At 40.9% G+C, this 27,947-nt stretch overlaps 1 protein-coding gene across 6 annotated transcripts; it reads right to left on the minus strand.

Annotated features, from left to right (window-relative positions):
* Nucleotides 1-6,425: 6,425 nt before the first annotated feature.
* On the minus strand, nucleotides 6,426-27,944 carry LOC104602489 (uncharacterized). 6 transcript variants are annotated; one of them, XM_010266193.3, is made up of 3 exons: nucleotides 27,326-27,735; nucleotides 24,434-26,349; nucleotides 6,426-7,607 (listed from the first exon to the last, which is right to left on the minus strand). In XM_010266193.3, exons 2-3 carry the CDS (start codon nucleotides 26,073-26,075, stop codon nucleotides 7,579-7,581), a joined length of 1,671 nt encoding a protein of 556 aa, XP_010264495.2. In that variant the 5' UTR covers nucleotides 26,076-26,349; nucleotides 27,326-27,735; the 3' UTR covers nucleotides 6,426-7,578. The 6 variants fall into 6 exon arrangements, with proteins under 6 accessions (XP_010264495.2, XP_088754807.1, XP_088754806.1 ...); XM_088898681.1 differs by lacking the exon at nucleotides 6,426-7,607 and adding an exon at nucleotides 23,521-23,573 and having other exon boundaries at nucleotides 27,326-27,736; XM_088898680.1 differs by lacking the exon at nucleotides 6,426-7,607 and adding an exon at nucleotides 27,025-27,145 and having other exon boundaries at nucleotides 24,202-26,349.
* Between the last annotated feature and the right edge of the window lie 3 nt (nucleotides 27,945-27,947).

The following is a 27,947-nucleotide window of genomic DNA, read 5'->3' on the forward strand; positions in this document are numbered from 1 at the left end:
TCGTACCATCATACGATTCCAAGCTTACAGCTTTAAAGTACTTACGCCATGGGACCATAAGGATCTCTAGTGCTAGTGGTAAGGCCCGGGTCATGCGCGGTGTTGCTGGCTGCGTAACGATCTGGCCTAACTCTCCCTTCTTCTCATCCTCCTCGATATTGGTGGGAGCGAGGTGGCTTTTTTTGGCACTGCGACGTAAGCATCTGTGTCATCTCCTCTTCAACACCTCAGTAGTACTGGTTCCTTCTGTCCCAATCGGTGTCATGGCTCTGTTGTTCTCCTCCACTAGGACCTGGTTCCGGTTTTCAAGGCGATGAGGTGGGTTCAAAACCTGGTCCTGGTGTTTGACACCAGGTTGTTGGTCGCCTAGCTACTGGTTGCTCTAATTAACATTTTGTTGGAGTTGGGGGTTATGTTGCTGGTTCAGGTTCACATTCTACTGTGGTGGTTATGGACGCCATGGCTGTTGTGGCTGTTGTGGCAAAATGAAAGCGGCAAACCTTTCCTCCCAAGCCTACATTTGAAGATTCATACCGCGGATGTACTGCACCAGTTCGTTGAACTACCGCACATTAATCCATACAGGAACCATTGATGGCTCAACCACAAGGAGAGGGGTGTTCACCTGGTGCAGTGGGAAGGGCTAGTTCGGCACTACTAGCACTCCGGGAAATGTCAAGGGCACAATAAGTTACCCAATGGTCACTGAGGGCACTTCAAGTTGGACAACAGGCTGCTCTTGCCCCCCAATGACTTGCATGTTGTTGTTGAGCTGGTTGTTGCTTGATGATGCCATCGAATCAATGAATGAAGATAGAGAAGGTGAAAACTGGGCTTTTTGTTGTTGGTTCCCACAGAAAGCGCCAATTAATAATGCACGATCTAATCACTCCTTGCTAGAAGGCAGGTCAGACGTCGGTCTCCTACATGGCCTGGTCGAACTGCAAGAAAATGGCCAAAATGGGTCTGCAAGAAAGTGGCCTGGTCAATTGATCCGTTGACCCGTTCGACTTGGAATATAATTTTCAGACCCATTTGTTTTTTTTATTTTTTTAAATGTCACAGGCTGATCTATTCAAACCAGATGGTCATATGAAGGCCAAAATGGTCAGCTTCTAAAAACATTGATGAAAACAACTAAAATTTGTTAAATAATAAGAAAAGAAAAATATCATGCTTATCGGCGTATTCACTCATGACGATGGGTTACTTAGCCCTCGATAGCAGTGCAAAGTGCAAATAGAAGATCCCAACTCCCAAGTGTTCACTCATGCTCGCTCGTCAATATGTGATCCCAATCAACACGAGCCAAACTTTCCACCTCTGAGCCAGGAACTCAGGTAGGACTCGTATCAATCAGTTTAATTGGTTGTCACTATCGAGTACTTAATAAAACTATAAAAGGGTAAAAGAAAAGAAAGCTAACGCACAAAGAAATAACAAACAGCAGCTGTCAATTATCCGATTCTTTTTGGTTTCAAGAACAATTATCTGATTACAATCCAGCCAATTGATACTAGTAGACGGCCGTTACGCGTGCTGGTGGAATGTGGATTCTGGACCTACTCGGGCGGGTATTTGTTTAGTCTGGACTCTGGACTATTACATTACAGACCGACACAAAGATAACTTCTCCGACGAAATAGAGTGAAGTTGATCTTCCTTCTTTTTTTTTTTTTTTTTTTTTGACTTTCTTAATGAGCTTCAGAGCTTTCTGCTATCTCGATCTCCTAGTAGTCGGGAGGAGGCACGGATTGGAGGATGGAACATCAGCTCACCAGAAATTACCTATTATATATCAAGCTTAAACAAATCTTCACCGCCAAAGCTCTCCACATTTTACTTGTCATTGTCTTGGACGTCTGACTACAGGACGCCAATGTCCACACAAAGATTGTGTCAATTTAACTACTCCCTTATCATCTCTCAAGTCTTCTTTAAAAAAAAAAAAAAAAAAAAGCTTTATCATCTCTTAAATCTAGTCCCCCTACATACATCATAATTTGTAGGTGCAATGAAGTGCAAGAAGCCAAGTACATGTGACTCATAACGACATGGACCTTCCAAAAAGATTGAGTTATGTTACTTCTTTAAACCTAACTCAATTAAGAACTCAATATCAGCACCAGTAATACATTATGTTGAGTCCCTCGCAGAGGTACTGTTACTACTTGAAGGAGATCCATTCTGTGACAGTCTTCTCACCACTCCTTTCCCTTCTCCCGGTTCTTTACCCAAGTTGCTGTAAATCATTGTTCTCAGTAATATAGGATTCCTCCAAAATTAGTACCACGGATTGAATTGAACACACGTAATGCCAAGTTCTATCATCTGTAATCATGTTCTCCCAGTCTCCTCACTATAGGCACAAGGCATAATTTCAAAATGCAAGAATTACAGGAAATCAAACCAGTCAGATGTTTCTTTTTTTCAAAAAATGGGGAAAGGGAAAAAATAGGCAAGAATAAAAAGATGTGAGCAGGGTGGGTAAGGCAACAAAAGGGTCTACCTAAAGAACGGTAGATGGCTCTATGAGAGGAGGAAGGTTGCAGGGAATCTTAGGGAAAGTTGATGCCTCTATCGGGCAAAGCTTATGCAGGAATTCTGTAAGACTGATATGAGAGGGCTTTGAGCCTTAGCTAAATCACGTAGAAAGAGAGAAAACTCGAAACTTTCCCCAGACAGGAAAGTTTGCTATTTTGTTAGATCTGAAACAAGCAAGCAAAGTTGGGTTTGCCCTTTTCCTCGAGATCCACACATAAGCACGAGTGCAGTTATTGCTCCCTTCTAGAAGCATGCTTGAGTGTGCCTTAAAAGTTTTCTGGAAATGTCTAAGTATCAGTTTGTCATCACAAATCAAATGGGGACGGATTATGCTGTTGTGATGTTACGGCGCAACACCAAGGCAGAATGTCATCATAGCACACGAGATGGCTGTAATGTTGTATCAGACCATTGGACGAGACTGATGATGAGGTTCTTAAGCTAAAGTTAGCACCCTTTGTGCAGAAATGACAATTCATTGTTTCATGTCATGGGTGTACGTGTCTACTGCAATTCGAGGGTTGTTGCGATATGAACATATCATGGTCATATGTTTGTATGTCCTCCATGGCAATTCCCCTAATGCCTATCAATATACTTACAAAAGGAAAAAGGAAAAATGTTACTCATGGCAAGATAAAATTTACATGCGTTTTTCTGAAATTTTAACCAGCCTTCGTTGCTTCTTTATGGCTATTGAGTTAAAATAAGGTAGAATGAAGGAAATGAAAGAATAAGAAAGGAACATGGGGAAGCTGCAAAGTTCAATTTCCCACATCTGCCAACTATTGATTCTACATCCAAGGAGAATGAAATAGGAAATAACAATGGAAAACTATTGCGAAAATGTACAGTTACATGAAAAAATACTACACTTATGACAAATTGGCAATGCCACCAAAGATTGGAATAACCTCACTATTTAATATTTTTGTAATAATGGATGTGCAATTCATCCATGCCAGGATGGTGAAAGGGTGGGGTGATAGAAGTTGTCTATTTGCCTTGGGTTTGAGAAGCCATGCCAATAAGAGTGCCTTATTACCTTTCTTATTCTTTTTAATATATTGTTCTAATTGAAACAATGAAAGGAATTAAGAAATAGCGATATAAGAGAAGATACAGAGAAAATAAGGGAGCATAAATGGCATTAATGGGCTACCCATACCACAAGGTAAAAGAATTAAGGAAACATCATTACTGTTGCACCAAAAACTTGTATAAGGCAGGGCAACAACCCCTCAAATCTTAGGTCAAACTGTTTTTTTTTTTTTTTTTTGATAAATAATCTTAAGTCAAACTGTTAATAGTTTGAACCGTTAAAACTTCTCAATGATATGGATGGAAACAAAGATAATGTCCAATAGGCTTCAACATGAAGTTTGTCAAAGATAATCTGCACTTGAATACAATATCATGAACGTTTCTGTTTAGTTTCATGAAAGAATTAGATGGGATCTTGCTTCAAAGTTCTAACATAGTTTCCTCTCTCTGATTCTGAAAATGGCAGGTGTTATGGAATTCAGACTTCCAGGCAATTAGTATTTTGTCCAGTATGGCTCAAATGGGTTTCAGGGCCAAAAGGAGGAAATGCATTCATTCTTGTGTCTCTAAAGTTTCCTTTTTGTGATCTTTAATGGCACTTTAATGAAATTTTCAAGAAGTGGGACCATACAGCAGTAAAAGATGTATGGACCCTAAGATCTCATCTCTGGTTTTTATGATGAAAGAGGATGCTTCTCTCAATTCCCACCTTCAATATGTGGGGACACTTCAATGTTATTGGATCTTTTACTTCTTTAGGTATTTGACCTTATAGCAATCCTTCGTTATATATTAACCTCCAGAAGAGCATCTTTCTTGGGGTTAGGAATTTTGATAGTAAAATAAAAATGTTTATTAAAAGAAAAGGTATATGAGCAGTATACAGGCTTTGTGGCCAAAGCAACCAACATAACAACACATATGAAACCACAAATCAAAAACCAAAAATATTGAATAAGACCCCAAAACAACTCAAGTCTTTTTCCAACTTAAAATGCCCTTTTCAATTGAACTATTCAAATCTATCTCCCTTAACAATCAGGAAATGCCACCCCTAAAATGCATTCTAAGGAAACTCAGGACCCCTACTAATATATCTTAAGAAGTCGTGTTATGAACTAAAGAAACTACATCAGGAAAGCATAACAATATCCCCTAACTTCCACAGACAACTAAAACAACAACCTGCCCACTTACCTGACAAGAAAAAAAAACATCTTCAACTCCTAAAGGAAACCAAACCAAAAATATCTTAGTCTGCCATTTCATCCACACAATCTGAAAACTCCTGATCAGATAAAAAACTAGATTCCTCAGCAAAGTTTTCAGGTTTGTTAACTCTCTCCATAACTTTAACTTCCATAAACATTTTTCTAACAAATTGCTCTCCACCCAAAAAGAATAAACCAAAACTTCTTTTCACTTAAACTTCCTTACCAACAACCCTCTCAATATCCAATTTCTTAGCCAGATGAACCTCATCAATCTGTAAAACAGAACTGAGAAAAAAGATATTATAAATTTGCCACTATCGTAAGAAAACACCAACCCCTAAACAACTGTTGTAGATAAGGAAGCAACAAAAGAATCCATGGCAAATAATTAGTTCGATTCCGACACCAATTTCAGAATTTTAGGGTGATAGGATATTGGTATTGTTTGAGTTTTATTTTTAATTTACTCTCTAGCTGTGTAGGTGTTTTAAGATTAGGGTTTCAAGTTTTCTATTATTTTGATATTACTATTTATGATAACTTTCAGAGTTAATACTCATAATTACTATTTATAGTAAAATCATGAGTTTCTATTTTAATAATCTTTGGTATCTTCACATAGTTTCTTGTAGTATTAGCAATGAGTTATTAGAGTTATTTCAGGAGTTAAGTCCTTATCTTAGTTCTAAAGCAATTAGAAGTTGTGGATCATACTTTTAGTCTAAAATCAAGACTATAAATAATATCTGAGTTAATATATTGAGTCCATAAATAGAACCATTATAATTGAAAAGAGGACTAATTTGATTTGGTTTAATGAATTCTGGTTGCTAGTTAATTTTATCTTTTTCCCTCTCTCTCTCTCTCACTTGTATCTTCTTTTGAGTGACCTATCTCATCACTATAACAGCAATAGTTATTCTCTTTCTGGTTTCTTGCTCATTCTTTGGTGGCAGCAAGCCATCTACTTGCTTCTCTATCCCTATCCTTCGTTCTTATTCCTTAATCACCCAAAGCCCCTCCACCCCACAATACCCACCACCAAATTTGAATTTGTAAGGACCTTAAGTAATAAAAATATATTAAAGCTCAGAAAATTCCAACTCTGACCAGTATTGCATGAACACTAACATGGGAATTGGAATTTGATGCATTGCCAAGAGTCAGACTCAACATGATGAGAAAAGATGGACTCACAGACATGTTTATGGAAATGTACACTATTAAAATATTTCATTTTTCATCAAAACATTGTATACCTGCAAAATGGGGTATAAAATGTTGCCTTTGTTACCAAGTAACTTTTGGATATGAAAAATGGCATTCATTTTATAAATTAGCTATTCATTTATGTCAAATAATCTAGGAGATAAAAGGGAAATTTTACATAGAAGTGTCCTAAGAACCTGTGGAGTGTCAGACTGTGACACATAACACATGTCCAATATGAACACATCATCCATTTAGTAGAGTCCATGTATCACCTTCTAAAAGTTATTTTCTCCTTACCCTTCTGCAACCCCTTCATTCCTTTCTCCCCTTTTTCATCTTTTGATTAGCCTTGGGGGAAACAACTCTGATTAACCACTAATAAGGATAGATAAACAAACAAAAGACACCATCTTTCCATTCATCCACCTTCTCCATCTCTATTCAGAACCTAACTTTTTTTTCAAAGGTAAAGTAATAATTATTGAATCAGAAAATAACTCAGTACAACAAAAGAGCCAGCCACAAGTAGCTGCTCAGATTTTAGGACAAGTTACAGATCCCAGATCGAAGTGGACTTAACTAATACAGGAACATTATTCAAAACCTAACTTTTCCAAAATGAAAATCAAAGAATCCCCAATTGGCATGATTTTATGCTCTTTCCAAAGCTATACTTTTTACCTGCTACCACTTTTGCTAGAGTTTTTATATTCTCTACTACGTAATCAACAATCAAAATTTGATCCAGAGTCTGCTAGCTTTTTATGAATGAACTTTGCAATGGAGAAGCAATGTGATAAAGGGCATCTGTTATTTTGGCAAAAAAAAGGACAATAATTCATTAAACTAACTTCAATTTACATCACCATACTGTGTTAGGCCCAAAAAAACTAATCCCTTAACCTGCTTGGTGGACAATTTTTTATCACCACATTTCCTTCCTGTCTCATTTTACTTGCTACCATATTACTAGGCTTCTTTTTTTTTTTTTTGATATCTTATATATATCAAAAAGCATTTCCACCCAACTCCCTCATTTTTGGGTTGTTCTACCTTTCTCCATTCTATAGTTCAAAGTCCCTTTCTTCTTGCTTTTCCTTTCCACCAAAATTGGTTTTTTTTCAATCTCCAATTCTTTTAAAATTTTAACCAGAAGCAAGATTGTTTGCTATTGATACATAGGAATAGCTTAAACTACAGATTGAATTGGTGTTGTTCTTCCAGCTTGTGACAGTGTTTTGACTTGCTATGCTTCAATCCTCTGCTTAACTCTTTCTACTACCTCTTCATACTCCCTCCATTTATTTTTCCCGCCCAAAGTTTAGAACCTAAATATTTATCATTTAGGCTCCTTTGCTTCAGTCCCATAAGATGCCAAAGATATCTTTGATGTCTTCTATATGTGTTGTCCTTCCATCTCCTCAAAAATTCCATGATTCCTTTAAACATTTGCAATTGAGAGGGCTCTGCTTTGCAGAAGAGGGAACATTCATCAGCAAAGAAGAGATGTATCATTGAAGGAGCACCTTTGCAATTTTTTATTCCTTCTATGGAGCCTTCTTCTTTAGCTTTTTGTAGCATTGATGTTAAAACCTGCATGCCAAAGATGAACAAGTATGTAGATAAGGGGCCTCCCTGTCTAAGCCTTTTCTTTGTTTCAAAGAAACGTGTAGTGGTTACAATAATATAGAATAGGTGGCAGTTGTAAGGCATTGAGAAAGCATTTGGATCCAAAGAGGAGGAAAGCCCATGATTTCCAAAACTTTTAGAATGAGCTTCCAGTTCATTCTATCAAAAGATTTGCCTTATCAATTTTGATGGCCACCCAGCCTCTTTTTCCTTTATTTTCTTCACTGAGTGAATTATTTATTTGGCTAAGATTATGTCGATAGTAATTATCTCCCTTGCACAAATCCATCTTGATTTGAAGCAATTAGAATAGACAATAGCTGCTTGAATCTATTTCCTAAGAACTTAACAATAATTTTATAACAAACATTACACAGCCCAATTGGTTGGAATTGAAATGGGCTTTTCAGGTCCAACAAGTATGGGTATGAATATTAGATTTATGTGATTTATTTCTATTATAAAACTCCAATTACTAAACAATTTTTGGATTATTTGAGTTTCTTCATTTTCCACTACATCCCAACATTTTTGATAAAATAATGTAGTGAATCCACCTGGCCTAGGAGCTTGGTCCCAATTGGAAAACCACCTCCTTAACTTCTAATGACCATCTCAGTAGATCTTCTTTTTGCTCTTCATCTTTTTTTTTTCTTTGAAACTGTAAGGTAAAGTAATTTCATTAATAATCTTAAAACCATACAACTATGGAACCCTGTACAAAGAGAATTGGTACAAGAGGAAAGAACCAATATACCTGGTACAACCAGCCCCAAACCAAAAAGACTATAAGCTCCTTACAAAGAGGAATTGATCAAAAAAAGAACATAAATGTCTGTTTTTGAACAATGGGAGATTTTCCAACCAGGAATGCACCATTCCCTAAATCCGTCTATACACCTCTTCTTTTGTACTTTGTCTCCCTTCAAAAATTCTACTATTTCTTTTGCACCACACTACACAAATCCAACAGTCTTATCCAAATCCAGTAAGTAAAACCACAATGTAGCAACAAATGGCTAGAAGATTCCACACTTCCATTGCGTAGTGTGCAAGCCATATCTGCCACCTTTGTACCCCTCTTCTAACTAAACTGTCCCTAATTAGGGATCTTGTCCAGAACCGCAGACCAAAAAAAAAGAACAGTTTAGATGGTGTTAATATCGACTATGTAGGGGTATTTTTGTCTTTATGCTTATGTTTAAGTTGTTGATGTGTAAAGTTATGTTAGATCTTATGTCCCTCACTTAAGCAGGGGCAAAGGTGTCATTTCCAGATTAATAGAAATATAAAAACAAATCTGGCCAAATGGGAGAGACTGATTTTCGCTCTTATTCGAACCAGAACTTTCTCTCCTATTCTCTTCTCTTCTTCTTCTTCTTCTTCTTCTTCTTCTTCTTCTTCTTCTTCTTCTTCTCTCTCTTTTCCTCTTTCTTTTATTTTTGTTGTTATCACTCTAACAGATTTCAAGGGCAGACCAAATTCTAATATGGTATTAGAGCCAAACTGAGCAAATCGAAACTGCCCAGAATTCTCTTCTTTGCGCACCCAGTCTAAGGTTTTCTCTTGTTTTCTTCGCCATCAATTGGAGATAAGGGAAAGGGCTGAAAAGGAGTGATCGCCCTCTTCCCTTGGAGGTTTCTATGCCTCCAGTCGTGCAGTTCGTGGTTGGTTGTTGTGGTTTGTGAGAAGCCCTCCCGTAATCGATGAAGGGAAGAGGGCTGATTCGTGTGATGCAGTGGGTGCCTAGTGTAGTCTGATTTTCTGGTGATTAGGTAAGAGGTTTCTATGCAGTTTTTTGTTGTGAACCAAATGATAAGTTTGTTTCAGATTGTATGGTGATTCGAAGGGGGAGTGTGTTAGGGTTTATGCAAGTTTCAGTGTGATTCGAAGGGGGAGTGATCCTCAAACAGTGTGGTGAGTTTTCAGGCAGTCGTGTGGTAGGGTTGTGGTGTAGAGAGTGCAGTTTTCAGCAATAATAAGTGCTGAAAACAGTGTTGTTCAGTGTGTAGTGTGGTTTAGTGTGCAGTGTGCCGAATTCAGCAATAACAGAGTTCAGCAATGGGAGACAACAGTGACAGTAAAACTAGTGTGGTGGTCCCTACTGACTACCTGAATGTTCAGATGACCTCTACTAAACTGAATGGAGAAAATTATGTACCTTGGGCTAAATCTGTAAAAGTCTTTCTTAAGGCAAAGAAGAAGGTGAAACACATAAAGGAGGAAAAACCCTCCACTAATTCTCATGAGTATAATGACTGGGAACAAGAAGATGCACAAATTATCACATGGTTATGGAATGGTATGGAACCCAAGATTAGTGTGAATTTCATGTTTCTTGATACTGCCAAGGAAGTGTGGGACCATGCTAAGAAGTTGTATTCGGGTCAAGACAACACAACTAGAGTATATCAGTTGTATCAGGAATACTTTAATTTGCAACAGGGTAATCAGAGTCTTGAGTAGTATTATGCTAGTATGAGAAACATTCATAATGAGTTGAATGTTTATCACCCCCTCCTCACCTCTGATGTCAAAATTCAGCAACAGCAGAAAGAGCAACTAGATGTGACTTGATTTTTCATGGGGCTGAAATCTGAATATGAACCAGTGCAGGCTTAGATACTAGGAGGATCAGCTATCTCTTCCTTAAAAGAGGTGTTTGTTCAACCTAGGAGGATTTCTATTGGATCTACCGAGAACTCTAGTGTTTCCGGCAGATCAGCCTTTGTAGTATCAAGGGGCCGTGGTGTTGGAGGTGGAGCTCGAGGAGCTCAGTCTGGCTGTAGTGGTAGCAATGGACCAATATATGGTCGTAGTGGTGGTGGTGGACCTACATATAACCGTGGTGGTCGTCGTACTAGAGGTCGAGATTCAGGGGGAATCCGTGGCAAAGGATGTAGTTCGGGTTCGAGGAGATGTACACATTGTGGTATGGACGGACATACCATTAATTATTGCTATGATTTGCATGGTCCACCTTCAACTTGGGACAATCATGCCATGACCAGTGACAGTAGCTTCAGACAGGAGAGTCATTCAGCTAATCAGATGCTATCTACATCCACAGATGTTCCCGGGAAGGAGATGATGAGTGTTCCCCGTGATGAGTATGAGAGGTTTGTCTAGGCCACACCTCAACAGAACACAGCCACTCTTGCACACTCAGGTATGGCTTGTCTAGCATCCACACCCAATCCCTGGACTATTGACTATGGAGCCTCCGATCACATGACTGGAACTCCAAGTGTGTTTTCTTCCCTCTCTCATTGCCCAACATCACAATATGTTACTCTTGCAAATGGTTCCACATCCTCCATTTGTGGTGTTGGTAATGTTAACATGGACCCTTTACCCTTATCATCAGTTTTGTATGTCCCTAAATTTCCATTTAACCTTATGTCAGTTAGTAAGTTGACCAAGTCTCTTAATTGCATTATTACTTTTTACCCTTCGTGTGTTTTTCAGGATCTCAAAACGGGGATGAAGATTGGTGGAGGGCATGAAGCTGGTGGATTGTATTATCTTGACAGTGGTGGAAGTACGTCAACAGCTCTCCAGTCATCTCTTTCTCCTCTCCAGTGGCACTATCGATTTGCTCATCCTTCGCTGAAAGTTCTAAACTCTCTGGTTCCTTCGTTGAGACATCTTTCTATTTTGGATTGTGAATCGTGTCAGTTAGGGAAACATCATCGTGTTCCCTTTAGTCCTAGGGTTGATAAACATATGTTGAGTCCTTTTTCTTTGGTTCATTCAGATGTTTGGGGTCCTTATAAAGTAATGTCATACAATAGATATAAATACTGTCATTTTTGTTGATGATTATTCAAGGATGGTGTGGCTTTATTTAATGAAAGAAAGGAGTGAATTGTTTGCCATTTTCCAAAAGTTTTATGCTGAAATTCGCAACCAATTTGGTGTCCACATTAAAATTTTCCGTTCCGATAATGGCCGTGAATATTTCTCTACATCATTTCAAGAATATTTGGACCAACATGGCATTATTCATCAAACTTCATGTACCTACACCCCACAACAAAATGGGGTGGCAGAGAGAGAATCGTCATCTTTTGGAAACTGCTCGATCCCTCATGCACCACATGAATGTACCCAAACCTTTTTGGAGTGATGCGGTGCTTACTTCTTGCTTCCTGATTAACCGAATGCCCACATCTATCCTTGATGGTCATTCTCCATTCACCACTTTGTTTCCTACCTTGTCTCTGTTTCCTCTTTCTCCTCGGGTTTTTGGGTGTGTCTGTTTCGTTCATAATCTAGAGCCAGGAAGGGACAAGTTAGATGCACAGTCCATTAAGTACATCTTCCTTGGCTTATTCCTGGACTCAGAAAGGGTATAAGTATTATCATCCTAGCTCTCGACGTTCCTTTGTGTGTGTTGATGCTACTTTCTTTGAGTCTACTCCGTTTTTCTTGGGGTCAAGTGATGTTTCTTCCTCCTCATCACCTCCTCCTCTTCCTCTTCCAGTTGCAAATCTGTTCCTCTTGTTCCAGCTGTGACCAAGTCCTTGTCTCCAGTGCCACCACCTGTTGAACGGCCACCTATTCGTCAAGTGTATACACATCGCCAACATGTACCAACTCCTCCTCCAGCTCCATCATCGTCAACAGATCCAGCAATTGTCCCCACACCAGCCCCAACCCTAGTATCTAAACTTGATCTTCCCATTGCCTTGCGGAAAGGTAAACGCAGTTGTACCATTCATCCTATTTCTAATTATGTTTCTCACTCACCTTTCTGCTTCCCATCACCAGTTTATCTCCTTGTTATCCTCTGTTGTTGTCCCTAAGGATGTCCAGGAAGCCCTTGACTCTCCAAGGTGGCGCCATGCAATGGAAGAAGAATTCTCAGCTCTAACTCATAATCATACATGGGACCTCACCACTCTTCCTCCTAGTAAGCAGGTTGTCGGTTGTAAGTGGGTTTGTACTGTTAAGTACTTACCTGATTGTAGTGTAGAATGGCTGAAAGCTAGACTGGTTGCTAAAGGGTACTCCTAAACCTATGGTATTGACTACACAAAGACCTTCTCCCCGGTTGCTAAGATTGGTTCAGTTTGATATCAAAAATGCTTTCTTACATGTGATCTTCTTGAGGAGGTCTATATGGAGCAACCACCGGGGTTTGTTGCTCAGGGGGAGGATGGTAAGGTGCGCCAAATAAAGAAGGCCATTTATGGACTTAAAACAGTCTCCTTGAGCATGGTTTGATAAGTTCAGTGAGGTGGTAAAGAAGTTTGGTATGAAACAGTGCCAAGTTGACCATTTAGTCTTCAGTCATGACTCTCAAGCTGGAAAGATCCTATTGGTGGTGTATGTAGATGATATCGTTATCACTGGAAATGATAAAGTGGGAATTGATAGGTTGAAAACCTTTCTACAGGAACATTTTCAAACAAAGGACCTTGGTAAACAAAAATATTTCTTGGGGATAGAAGTAGCAAGGTCTAAGCATGGTATTAACTTATGTTAAAGGAAATATGTCCTTGATTTGTTGGAAGAAACAGTTTTGTTAGGTGCTAAACCAGCTGAAACACCTATGGAAACAAACACTAAGATGAGCAGTGATATGGGTGAAGAGTTTGAAGACCCTGGCAGGTACCAGTGGCTTATAGGTAAACAGAACTACCTAACCATTACTCAGCCAGACATTTCATTTACGGTTAGTGTGGTAAGTCAGTTCATGCAGAAACTTCGAGTTCCACATTGGGATGCAGTTCTAAGGATTGTGAGGTATTTAAAGGGGGCTCCTGGTCGTGGTTTGATATATAGAAGTGGTGGAAAACTTAAAATAGAAGGATATACTGATGTTGATTGGGTTGGCTCTATATCCGACAGGAGATCTACTACAGGCTATTGTACTTTTCTTGGGGGTAATCTGGTGTCATGGAAAAGTAAGTAGACAATTGTGGCAAGAAGCGGTGTAGAGGCAAGATATAGAGCTATGGCACATACTACTTGTGAATTAGTGTGGCTAAGGAACCTTCTACAGGAGATGGGATACACTGTTGACACTCCAATGAAGCTCCACTGTGACAATCAAGCTGCAGTCCATATTTCCTCTAATCCAGTGTTTCATGAGAGAACCAAGCACATAGAGGTTGACTACCACTTTGTGAGAGAGAAGGTGCTGAGTGGAGTGATAGATACTGCATATGTTAACACAGGAAACCAGTGGGCAGACTTGTTTACCAAAGGGTTGAGTCGGGGAAGAGTGGACTACATATGTAACAAGCTAGGATTATATGATATATACTCACCAGCTTGAGGGGGAGTGTTAATGTCGACTATGTAGGGGTATTTTTGTCTTTATGCTTATGTTTTAGTTGTTGATGTGTAAAGTTATGTTAGATCTTATGTCCCTCACTTAAGTAGGGGCAAAGGTGTCATTTCCAGATTAATAGAAATATAGAAACAAATCTGGCCAAATGGGAGAGACTGATTTTCTCTCTTGTTCGAACCAGAACTTTCTCTCCTATTCTCTTCTCTTCTCTTCTTCTTCTTCTCTCTCTTTTCCACTTTCTTTTATTTTTTCTGTTTTCACTCTAAACAGATTTCAAGGGTAGACCGAATTCTAATAGACGGAATAGTCCTTATCCAAATCCTGTCACTTGAAAGAAAGAAAGGTCCTCCTCATCAAGTTGTTGTAAAAAGATTTTAAAGAGAAGGTCCCTGATTTCTCAAATAACCATTTTCTTTTGTCTTCCCCTGCTCCAGTGCTCCTGAGTCATAAAGAATCTGAAGCAGACTAACCAAAGAAGCCACCTCCCAGTCATTCAAATTCCTCAAGAATTGGGGGTTCCAAATACAATGCCCATTTTGCTTCTCCAAACAACCAGCCATTGGTGCATTCTTATTTATAGCAATCTCAAACAAATCAGGGAATAAGACTCTTAATGGACCATCCCCACACCAGTAATCCTTCAAAAGAAGCACCCTCTGACCATTGCCCACTTCATACTCCATACCCTTAAAAAACTGTGGATGAATTTTCCGAATTGCCTTCCAAATTGAACACCCATAAGACAATCTTACTTCTCCTGTCTCCCATTCCCTGTGGATAGAACCATACTTGGATACAATTAACCTTCTCCACAGCCTGTCCAGTTGGTCAGTGTATCTCGACAACCACTTCCCTAACAAGGTAGTGTTGACCTCTTTTACTGATCTGATTCCTAAACCCCTATTTTCCCTGGAGCAACAGACTTTCTTCCAGCTCACCAGATGACATTTTGACTCCTCCTTCCACCCCCTCCAGAGGAATTCTCTCATATCTCTTTCTAACATAGTAGCCCTACTTGCCAGAATTAGGAATAAAGACAAGTAATAAATGGGAAGGGAAGACAAAACACTTCTAGTTAGAGTGACTTTGCCCCCTTTTGATAAGTATTTGGTCTTCCAAGAAGCCAATTTTCTATCCACTTTTTCAATGATGGGCTCCCAAATGGTATTGGATTTACAATTTTCGCCCAAAGGTATACCCAAGTATTTTGTTGGGAGTTTACCAACTCTGCAACCCCAATCATTAGCACATGCTTCCAAGTTTATAACTTCCCCAACAGCCATTATTTCACTCTTTAGAATGTTAATATGCAAACCAGTGACCACCTCGAACCATCTTAAAACTGCCTTCACATTCCAAATTTACTCCCATGAAGCATCATAGAAAAAAGAGTGTCATCGGCAAATTGCAGCAGAGCAATCTCCACATCCCCATTCTCTACATGGAAACCTTCCACTAGCCATCCCAGTCGAGCTCTCCCTACAAGCCTAGAGAGGGCTTCTGTCACACATGAATAGAAGTGGGGAGAGGGTATCCCCTTGTCCTAAACCGCTAGAACTCTGAAACAGCACAAAAGAACTTCTATTTACAAGCATTGAGAACAATGAGGAAAATAAACACACTTTTATCCAATTTCTCCATTTCTCGGCGAAATTCATCCTCTTTAACATGTAGTCCAAGAACTTCCAATTCACATGGTCATAGGCTTTCTTCATATCCACTTTACGCAGCAAACCCGCACGACCACTTCTTCTCCTTGAGTCTATTATTTCATTTGCAATGAGCACTCCATCCACAATCAATCTTCCTCTGATGAACACACCTTGAGATTCAACAATCAGACATGATACCACTTTTGCCATTCTATTTTCCAAAAGTTTTGCTAGTATCTTGTACAAGCTACTTGTTGAGGGCCCACGAATAGGATCTCGTCACGGGTCGGTCCACGGGGAAAACCTCATGTTTTCCCTTGTCCCTTCTTTTTCTTGAGGTACCTATCTTGGCGCCTTGGTGATTTGTTCAAGAGATCACCAACTCTCCTTACTCTCTTCTTGACTGAATATTCGATGCCTTCATTCAATAATAGTGGCTCCTTAAATAGGAGATTACAAGAGTCCTGTTCTTAGGGAGACTCTTTGCTGAATAGGGAGACCTCCAGCTCTATCTTGATAAGATAAGACTGATAGGATAAGATAAGTCTCTCTTAATCATAATATAATAAGATAAGATAATCTAATCTACTAACTTAATAAGATAAGATAAGAACAACAAGATAATCTAATCTAATCTGCCGAATGGATAAGACTGTTGCTGCCAAATTGGATAGGATGAGAACATCGGATCACTGCTGCTGCCGGCGGCGATGATATTTCTTCCCGAGGAACGCGTCCATATCATTACTCCCCTCCTGGACTAAGAGCTTGTCCTCAAGCTCGAACTCAGGATATGTGACTTGGAACTCGGTCAAGGGGATCCAAGTGGCTTCGGCTGATGGTAGGCTGTCCCATTCCACCAAAACTTCAAGAATAGCTCGATTGATACGAGAGCGGATGAGAGCCCTAGGCTGGGGAATAAGTTTGCCTTCTTTCAAGGGTGGCAGGGAGGGGATTTGGTCCAGAGGAACACCCGTAAATGGTTTTAGCAAGGAGATGTGAAAAACATCATGAATCCGACTGTTCTCCGGTAATTCCAGCTGGTATGCCACTGTGCCAATCCGCCGCAGAACCTTGAAGGGGCCATAGAATTTAGGGGCCAGTTTAGGGGCAGCCCTGTGGCGCAAGGAGCGTTGCTGGTAGGGCTGGAGTTTCAACCAAACAAATTGTCCCGGTTCGAACGACAATTCCCAATGGTGCTGGTCATAAGTGAGCTTCATGCGGAGCTGGGCCTGCTGTAAGCGAAGGTGTACGTCGGCTAGAAGGGCATCGCGTTCTTGTAAGGAGCGATCAATTTCCTCCAAACGAGTAGAACCGGGTTAATAGGATAACAAGCGAGGAGGGTCCCGGCCATAGACGACGCGAAAAGGGGTCATGCCAAGGGAAGAATGGTAGGCAGTGTTGTAACAGTACTCGACCCAAGGAAGCCAATCCACCCACCGTCGCGGTTGATCCCCCACGAAGCAACGGAGATACATCTCGATCGTGCAGTTTACCACCTCCGTCTGCTCGTCGGTCTGTGGATGATATGCAGAGGAGAAGGCCAGGGTTGTGCCATGTAGCCGAAACAATTCCTTCTAGAAGGCACTAGTGAAAATCGGGTCCTTGTTGCTGACGATGGATTCCGGTAACCCATCTAAGCGGAAAACATGCGTAAAGAAGGTGAGGGCAACCGAAATGGCGCTGTACGGGTGTGATAGAGGAATGAAGTGGGCATATTTAGAGAAGCGATCCACCACCACGAACAGGACTGATTTGCCGCCTACCTTGGGTAGCCCCTCGATGAAGTCCATGGAGATGTCGGCCCAGATCTGTGTTGGGATCGAAAGGGGCTGAAGGAGGCCTGCCGAGTGCAGGATTTCCCATTTATGTTGTTGGCACGTGGAGCAATTTTGGACAAAATCCCGAATAGAAGTCTTCATACCTCGCTAATGGAAATCAGCCCGGACGCGGTGCAGCGTTTTCTGAATGCCCTCATGGGTGGAGTTATGGATGCTGGAGACGATGGCGGGAATCAACGGGGAGTCTGGTGGGAGATGTACCCGGCCTTTATACAGTACCAACCCGTCATAAAGGGACCAATTGGAGTCGGCGGCCCCGGACTGAATTTTCTGTACAAGGAGCGACCATTCAGGTGATTGTGGCATTGCCTTCTTGATGTCGTCTAACAGAGAGATCCGGGGTTGGGAAATTCCACACAGAGACATCGCGTCCTCATCGCGTCTAGACAAAGCATCAGCTGCGCGATTCGAGGATCCCGCCTTGTATTCCACCCGAAAATCAAACCCAAGCAGTTTGCTAACCCAATGCTGCTGAGGAGAAGTGGTGAGTCGTTGCTCCAACAAGTACTTGAGGCTATAGTGGTCGGTTTTGACGACGAATGACCGCCCCCACAAGTACAGCCTCCAGTGTTGGACGGCTCTAGCTAGCCCGATTAGTTCACGCTCATAAGCTGGAAGTTTCAAATGTCGGTCGGCCAGCTTGCGGCTAAAGAAGGCAATCAGGTGCCCTTGTTGCTGTAATACGGCCCCGATACCCATTCCAGATGCATCGCACTCGACTGTAAATTCGAGAGCGAAATTCGGTAATTGCAGAACTGGGGTGGAGGACATGGCATCTCTTAATGTCGAAAAAGCTGCATCGGCTACGTCATCTCACCGAAGGAATTTTTCGTTAGCAGGTTGGTTAATGGGGCAGCCAACAGGCCATAATTCTGCACAAATTTGCGGTAGTAACCTGTTAACCCTAGGAACCCGCGAAAGGCCTTGGCGGATTGAGGCTTGGGCCATTCCTTGATAGCTTGAATTTTGGAACTGTCGACTGTCACACCTTGCTCGTGGATGACGTGACCTAGATAAAGAACCTGTCGCTCTCCGAAGGAGCACTTGGACCGTTTTAGGAAGAGTTTGTGTTGGCACAGGAGCTCGAAAACGGTCCGCAGATGGTGCACATGTTCCACCAATGATTTACTGTAAACGAGAATGTCATCAAAGAATACTAAAACAAATTTGCGCAGATGGGGCTGAAACACCTCGTTCATCAATGACTGGAATGTGGATGGGGCGTTGGTGAGACCGAATGGCATGACTAAAAATTCAAAGTGACCGTGGTGGGTTCGAAAGGCAGTCTTCTCCACGTCTCCGGGAGCCATTCGGACCTGGAAATACCTGGACCTGAGGTCCAACTTGGAGAAGTACTGGGCACCATGCAGCTCGTCCAACAGTTCGTCCACAACGGGAATAGGAAACTTATCCTTGATCGTCCGGCTATTGAGCTCGATGTAGTCAACACAGAATATCCAAGTTCCATCCTGTTTCGCTACCAACAGAACCAGCGAAGAGAAGGGGGAGTGGCTATTGCATATGATCCCTTGTTTCAGCATCTCGGCACATTGTTTTTCTATTTCGTCCTTTTGTAGGTGAGGGTAGCGATAAGGCCGGACAACGACTGGTTCTGAACCCGCCACCAGAGGGACTCGATGATCGCATGCTCGGGGAGGAGAGAGTCCCTTGGGTTCCTGGAACACGTCTGAAAATTCGGCGAGGAGTCTTTCCATGGCTGTCGTATGCGTTGTTTCTGTCTGAAGCGCATGAACCTGTGGTGTCCTCTCCTTTACCCTACAACCTTGCCAAGAGACTTGCTTCCCATTCAAGTGGAATGTCATTGTTAGGGCGCTGAAGTCCCATAAAATTGGACCTAGGGTGATCAACCATTTGACCCCAAGAACAATATCGAAACCATCCAAGGAAAGTACGAATAAATCAGCAGAGAATAGTTCAGAGTCGACCTGTATCTGGACGTCCTTACAAATTCCGGGACTGTGAACCCTTTCACCGTTTGTGACAGCTACCTGTAGTCATGGCCGGAATTCCATTGGTAGTTTTAACTGAAGGGCGGCTTACTCACTTATGAAGTTGTGTGTGCTCCCTGAATCGACGAGTATGCGTACCGGATTACCTGCTATTTGTGCCTGCAACTGCATGGTCTGAGAGGTTTTTACTCCGGTGAGCGCGTGGAGAGAGATCTCTGGCTCGAATACGACAAGTTCTTCTTCATCCTCCTCTTGCTCATCCACTAGGAGGCAGAAAAGCCTCTTGCACCTATGTCCCGCCGAGTAGAGATCGTCGCAGTTGAAACATTGGCCCCTCGCTCGGCGCTCTGCCATCTCGGCCCTGGTCAAACGCTTAATGGGTGGAGCTACTATGTTGCTTCCTACACTTGCTGTCAATCTGGAGATGTTGTTTGTGTGAGGCCTCAGTTCCCGGCTAGTTGCAGAAGAAGGGGTCGCTGCGCTGATTTCGGGGGTGCCCATGAAGTCAGCGGACATCCCATATTGTAGGTCCCGCGGCTGAGTTGCAGCTTGCGCTCGAACGCGTGGGCTAAGTTCATGGTTGTAACCAGGTTGGGGGGATTCTGCATCTCCACGTCCACCCGTAGGGGTTCTGCTAACCCTGCGGTGAACATGTCTACCTGCTGGTCCGGTCGCACTGAAGATGCACTGGCGAGGAGGGTCTGGAACTGGCGCTGGTATTCTGCCACTGTGTCAGTTTGTTTAAGGTTAATTAGCTCGCCTAAGGGGTTGCTTGTCAGTGGGGGCCCAAACCTAAGAAGGCAGTAGGACTTGAATTGGGTCCAACTGAGCCCGGGTTCTTCCTATTCTAATCGATAGAACCAGAGTTGCGCTTCCTCTGTTAGGTGAAAGGCGGCTAGGCTTACCTTGTCCCAGTCGTCTGTCCATTGATTTCGAAAAAATTGCTCGCACCGGTACAGCCAGCCCAAGGGATCTCCGCTGCCGTTGTACGACGGGAATTCCAACCTGTTGTACTTGGGAATGACCGCGGCCCCCTGGTTGACGAACTGCTGTTCGTCGGAAGACTCAGGCAGATCTAGTCGGTGGCCGCTCGTGGCTATCACCCCTTCTGTGTTCCTCTCTTTGTTAGAAAGGAATAACTCCATCAAACGTCGTAGCTCCCTAACTTCATCCTTGATCTCACGTACTTCTGAGCTGGTGCTCGAGTTCGTGGACCCTGGACGGCAGCTGCTCCAAATCACCCATGACGCCTTGCTTTGATACCAAGTTGTTGAGGGCCCGCGAATAGGATCTCGTCACAGGTCGGTCCACGGGGAAAACCTCCTGTTTTCCCTTGTCCCTTCCTTTTCTTGAGGTACCTATCTTGGCGCCTTGGTGATTTGTTCAAGAGATCACCAACTCTCCTTACTCTCTTCTTGACTGAATATCCGATGCCTTCATTCAATAATAGTGGCTCCTTAAATAGGAGATTACAAGAGTCCTGTTCTTAAGGAGACTCCTTGCTAAATAGGGAGACCTCCAGCTCTATCTTGATAAGATAAGACTGATAGGATAAGATAAGTCTCTCTTAATCCTAATCTAATAAGATAAGATAATCTAATCTACTAACTTAATAAGATAAGATAAGAACAACAAGATAGTCTAATCTAATCTTCCGAATGGATAAGACTGTTGTTGCCGAATTGGATAGGATGAGAACATCGGATCACTGCTGCTGCCGGCGGTGATGATATTTCTTCCCGAGGAACGCGTTCATATCACTACTCACTAGACTAATGGGTCTAAAATCACTCAACTTCATTGCCCCTTTCTTTTTAGGTGATAAAAGTGTGGTTTAAACTTCTTTCAAGAGCACCCCTTTCATGTAACTCCCTTAACACATTCATTACATCTTGTTTCACGATTCCCCAACATTTCTTATAGAATGAGTGTGAACCCATTGGATCCACCCCAGGGCCTTATCCCCCTCTAAACCTTTTACCACTTCCTACACTTCTTCCTTAGAAAGGGACTTCTTCAACCACAGACACCTTGAACTCTGCCTCCATTTGTTGAACTCCCTTTTAGCCAAGTCTCTTCTTTTTCTTTCCTCCCTACTTATGCTACCATTCTCCTCTGCCCTATTGATTTCACCAATCACCTCCAAGCCAGCTGCCTTCAAATATTCTTTTTGGAGACAATCTTCTATCTCATTCCTTGAAAGTTAGCTCCTTACATTATCATCTTTGAGCCACTCAATAACATTCATTCTTCATCTTCTTTGACCATGAGATTAAAAAAGAAAAAGTTTGTATTATTTATCAAAAAAAAAATTGTATTTTTACCACCTTGCTCTATCCATAACTAACATGATTTGTGTTGACACATTTGCTCCTCTCTTTTGAGCCATGCAAATTATTGTTGTTTCAATTGGTTTATCGATTTAGTATTGCCCACATTGTCTTCCTTCTCTAGATCCTCTATTTGCATCGCATTTTCTTGAATTTTATGTTGGATCTATCCAAAGCAGTCCTTATTATTATGCCATATTTTTATTGTGTAGCCAACCCCATATAGTTGGGGCAAGGCTTAGATGATGATGATGATGACGACAGCAACGATGACAACGATGGTGATGATATTTTTTATTATTTCTTCACATTCTTCACTCTGAGTCCACATGGGTTGAAAATGGAATGGGTTTTTTATGCCTTCAATGTAAGGATTTGTATTTAAAAGTATTGGGCAATGGTCAGACCCTATGGAGGCAAGATGCTATACCTTGGCCTCATCATATAAAGTACACCATTAAATATTAGCCTAGACCTTGTCTAATTTCTCCTTCACCAGACTTAATCCCAACTCTTTGTTTATCCATGTGTAACAAGGGCCAATGAACACTAGGTCAATTAGGCCTTTGCAGTCTTAGAAGTTTTGGAGGTGTACTGATACATGTTGCCTATTGTCCATTTTCCCTCTATACTCTAATTCTTCCCCAAGATCACTGAAATCTCCTATAATTAACCAGGAGAGGTTAGATGTGTTTACTATATTTGTCATCAACTCCCAAAACTTTTTTTTCCTTTCTCCTTGTGGTGGGCCATGGATAAAAGGTAGTAACCAAGGATGGTTCGGTGGGTGGGATAAAATTTCTAGTTAGAGTGTTAGACATGACTTTTCATTTGTATCATTCACTTCTACTTTTATTTCTTCCTTCCATGCACAAAGAAGACCTCCCTTATTACTTGCTGCCATGACAATATGTCTCCATCCATAGCCTAATATATCAACCAACTTCTTTCCTTTTTCTTTTCTCAGCTTTGTCTTTGAGAGGAGTATATCAGGGTTGTACTTTTTTAATGTTTTTTTTTAACTCGCCTACATATATTCTCTCCTTTGCAACCCCTTGTATAAGGTATGTTTGGTAGCTCTTGTAAGCAAAAGAGAAAAGAGACAAGTGAAAAGAATGTTTTGGAGAATCAAAAGCAAGCGGGCAGCAGCCCCTCTTATTATATGTAATAGGGCAACCATAACAAGAGGAGAAAAGACAGAACTACCCCCCTCCCAAAGAAAAAAAGAACATAAAGCCAGTACATTAAGAGTAACACACACTACAACACTCCCCCTCAAGTTGGGCTATATATACATATGGAGTTTCTCAATTTGACCAAGCAATTGGACTTCTTGTTTCCCTACTTTCCTCCATTTGCATGGTTCCAAGTCTTAATTCTATCACATCTCTAACATCACTGTTCATGCTAGGAGAGTCACTTTTGAAGCTACAGTTGCTCACCAGATTTTTGACAGGGGAAATAATTGCATGGTTGGGAGTTTGGCTTCTTGAAAAAAAGATCTGACTGAGAATGAACCAGATTGATCCCTCTTCCAAGATCTTCTATCTTCCTTGTCCAGGCATGGGGTGACTCTTTAAAGTTTAAACCAACTAATAAAAATTTAATCATGATATATGCCTATGATTGTTTTACTAATCAGTAGATTATAGTTTTTCTGTTTGGATCATAATTCCGTGGTTATAGGAGTTTTAAAGTTTGTAATGGAAGCCAAATATAATCCAATGTAATCATATTCTGTAAAACTCTAAAAGTGTAACATAACTCTGAGAGTCTGAGTTGACCCTATGATTATGAGTCAACTACACTCCTGGCCTTGCTGAACTGAGTCAAAACCTGAGTCAATGAGTTCATGGGACACAACAGGAAGAATGGTCAGTATACTTGGGCTTCTTAAAAAAAAAAAAAAAAAAACAACAACAAAAAGAAAAGAAAAGAAAAGTCATGCATTGTACAGGGATCTGGGCTGATTCTATAATCCAATGTAATCATATTCTGTAAAGCTCTAAAATTGTAACATAACTCTGAGTTGACCCTATGATTTATGAGTCAACTACACTCCTAGCCTTGCTAAGCTGAGTCAATGATCTCATGGGAGACAACAGGAAGAATGGCCAGTATACATGGGCTTCTTAAAAAAATAAAAAATTAAAAAAAAAAAAGTCATGCATTGTAAGGGATCTGGGCTGATTGTATATTTTCATACTTTTTGCGGATTAATACATTACCTTACCTTCTTCAAAAAAAACTATCGAAAACACACAGGAAACTTCAGAGCGTTTCAGTTAATTTTTCTTTAAGTACTCAAATGAAACCATGGTTGACCTACAGAACAATGCAATTGCCAAGTTTTGATGCCCAAAAGAAATTATCTTAACCATTTGAAACAGGTATGTTCCTACAGATAATTACTCAAGGAACAATATATCCTTGAAATAAGGAAGCTTGTCAAAAACCAAACAGGTGAGGGTCAAGAGGGGGAAATACTCGCAATTACCACAGGTGTATTGTAGCAAAAACATGAAGAATGTCTAACTAAGGAAATAAGAGAGATTAATTCAAAACACTTATCTTAAGTATATCTCTGCACAACATCATGTATATTGCAGAATACATTGCAATTCAAACAGGACATTGCTGATTATCATCTCTTTGTACCAATGAAGATACAGGAGGTGACATTGTGTTGTCTGTACCTTTTGTAGAAGACTCTTCCTCGACCATGAATAGCCGCATGTCAGGATTATAATATTCTTTTGAAATTCCACTCGGACTTGATGAGCTTTCCGTCCTAGGCTTTGATGGACTAGAGTTGTTCTGAAGCAGAGAACTTGAGCCAGAAGTGGACTGAAAAGAGCCAACTTCACAAGGTGTTGCCCGGTAACCCTCTTCAGTTTGCCTTTTATATAATTTATCTTCCACAATATCATAAAAATCTACTGTCCTAACTTCCTGGGCAAGAGAGCATGAACAACAGAAAAGCCACTGTGCACAATCAATCACTGCTGGCTTACCACAACAGAAGCCATTATCAGGTAATTTGAACTTCTTCCTCATCTGGATCCTCCAGAAGCCCCCATACAGCAAACCAAATACACAAAGCACGATCCCTGTCACCCCCAATGCCTCCCTAACAACTTCATTGTCAATATTGATTGCAGCCAGGTTGAAAATCCAGAAAGGAGCCATACAAAATAAAAGAAAAGTCGCAATGTGAACATACATATTTCCAAACCCAAGTCTCTCCATGTTCCACCCAAAGACGCAAAAACTACAGAAAAATGAGAGATATGCCAGAGAGATGTCATCCCAGAAATCAAACAACCCACCTCTCCACTGAGGGTTATTCTCAACAACCCTTTCCTCACTTCTTGATGCAAATGAGAATCTCTTCTCTAATGACTTGTTTCTTGGGGAGCTAGTGATAATCTGAACATGTGCTTCCTCATCCATTTCAGATTCGTATTCCTTTCCAAGAGGGCTAAGAATTGAGTAGAGTCCAGCAGTTGCAGGTGCTGCAATTGCAATAGAAAGGCAAAGACCAACTCCTATAGCAGGTCGCTCAGATCTCCTATACCCTAAGTTAAGGCTGCACAGGACATACTGAGCAAAACAGTTCACATGGAGTAGAACAACAACAACCATCATATGGGCCCATTCGTGGGGTTTATAAGTTCCGTTTTTGCAGTAAATCTTTCTGAGTCTAGAGATATCCCCTGGTCGCCATCTGAATAAAAGCACTAGGTGGTGGAACCGCTTAGGATGTTGGTAAAGGCACATAAGTGTAAAGAGGGCATTGAGGATTTGATTATTGACTTCAAACCAGGCATCTCTCTGGGATTTCCTTGGTAGGACATTGTTCAACATTCCAGTCATGACGAGGAAGAGGATAGCACCAGAGACAGCAACACAGGTGATCCAAACAAGAAGGGCCAAATTTATTGGATTTCTGACCCACTCTTTGCAGATTTTCCTCAGAGATGCCCAATCAATTTTCTGAACAAAGACCAAATTAAAACGATTTTGGGAACCTTGGCTAGTAGAAGAAGGAACTGAACGTGAAACTTCATCTCTTTCCTCAGCAATTTGCAGGAATTTAGCTGATGGAGAAGCCAAAAGACCAGTTGAACCAAATTTCAGGATCCCTACTCTACTAGGAAGAGCCGTTGAAACATCTGGAGACCCTTTTTGAGGGTTTTCTTGGCCTAGCAGTCCTCTTTGAGATGATGACATGTGAAATGGGACTCTGGCCATTCCTTTAGAACCATTTGAGATTGGACTTGAGCCTAGTTCTTCCTGAACTTCCTCTGTTCCCTTCCCATAACTAGCTGAAATCATTATTGAGATAATTGGGAATTTCCAGGTTCCCTTGATACAAAGAACCTCAATTGATACAATGCTGCTCAAAATAACAGAAAAGAAAAGAAAAGAAAGTTCCGTTGATACAAAGAACCTCAATTTCAAATTGTATAAACCTTTGCTGTTTTCTGTCCTTTAACAGAACACCCAGGAACAACTATGAGATCAAAAACTTGTGCTACAATTCATTATTTTCTCCTTGGATTGTGACAAAAAAGCTGAACCTCTACTCCCATAATCATTGCCAGGGTTCCTGCACACATCCCAAAACCCCAAATAGCAGGCTCAATTGGTATTTCTATCATGAGAGCTAAAGAAAACTATTAAAACTCAAAGAAGTGAAGCAAAAAATTCTTCATAAAAGGAAATGGAATATAACTCCTAGTAAGACAGGATACAGGGAAAGGAAAATTCAGCCTCTAGTGATTCAAGACCAAAAGTGTGATTCCGTTACATTATATGTACAAGGAATATCAAAATGTGCTAGTAATAAGATGAAAATGCGTGTAAATACATCCTTCACTTCTCCAATGGAAATTTTAACCAAATCAGATCAAAACATGGTGGGAATTCAAGAGTAGCAGGTTTCCCTACAAACTCAAGCCAGAAAAGGGTAAGATACAAACAAAATAAAAGTGTAACTCGTACAAATCTTTGTTTAAATTCTGAGCATAACCCAAAAACAAAGCAAATAATCTAGTATTGAATAAGGTACCAAAAGAAATCCAGAAAGTGTAATTTAGAAGGTAGAATACGAGAAGAAAAGAAGCCGTTCAAAGCCTCAAACTTCTTTCCGGTTCATATTCTGATCAAAAAACACGTTAGACTGGTGAATCTTTTTGTGATAGCTAGACTGATGAATTTACAATTTAGTCCATAAACAACAGAACTTGAGAATACGTGAAATTCAAGGAAACCAATATTATACCCATTTCAACCGAATAAAGTGAAAAGGGTAGGAGAAATCTAGTTCCATATAGTTACTGGTAAGCCCCTATAACCAAATTTCGAAACCCTGAAGTCGTATTCATCTCATCTCATCTGATATGCTGTTCAATAGAAACCATCCAAATCAAGCAATTTAGTTCAAAATGATCGTAAAACTGAAATCTATCAAAAAACGGCTGCAAAAGAAAAAAAAAATGAAGTTTATGGTCGAACCACTAAGGAAATTCAAAAAAATAAAAAAAAAAACTATAACTTAAAAAAATAAAAAATAAAACGCTTACAGTTACAAATACATCTAGGGACTTTGATGGATAGATACACCGGCTGATGAGAGCCTGAAAAAATATGAACTCCCTTTCCTTTTATTTTTTGGGTTCATGGGACTAGACAACGGAGGCCCCTCCCCAAATCCATCCATAAACCATAACTGATAACCCCACCCTCGAGTGGTGTAGGCGGAATTCCCGAGTCTCCGCTACAACCAGCGAGGGATCTTACTTTACTAACTGAGCCAGTCAGCGGTTGGCACCTACGAGAAGCGTTAATTTCAAGTAATTCCTTTTTGCTGTCAAATGCAAAAGGTAGAAGATCAGGAAAGTGAAGGCACTGTGGCACTATAACATAAGAGAACTTCAAAATTCTCGACAAGTTAAAAAACTGAAATTAACGGCTGGATAACCCTGTGAATGTGATGGACACGTAATAAGTTGACACTGGAAACGAGAAGAACCGACGAACCTGCAACCTACCTGTGCTGTAGTAAGTTGACTTCTCTCAGCACTTTGTGCAGTATGAACAAAGCTTGATCTTATGCCACATGTACATGGTTGTTGAGTTCCGCTGGCTGCCGCTGAAAAGTCTATCCGTGTTAGTTTAGTAGTTTACACCCTCTCCTATCGGTCA

Source organism: Nelumbo nucifera, chromosome 2 (assembly GCF_055504915.1).
Source record: "Nelumbo nucifera cultivar China Antique chromosome 2, China Antique-T2T, whole genome shotgun sequence".
Lineage (NCBI taxonomy): Eukaryota > Viridiplantae > Streptophyta > Magnoliopsida > Proteales > Nelumbonaceae > Nelumbo > Nelumbo nucifera.

Excerpts from the sequence above, each read along its gene's own strand:
- LOC104602489 (XM_010266190.3), bottom strand. The coding sequence starts at position 26,075 with ATGATTTCAGCTAGTTATGGGAAGGGAACAGAGGAAGTTCAGGAAGAA.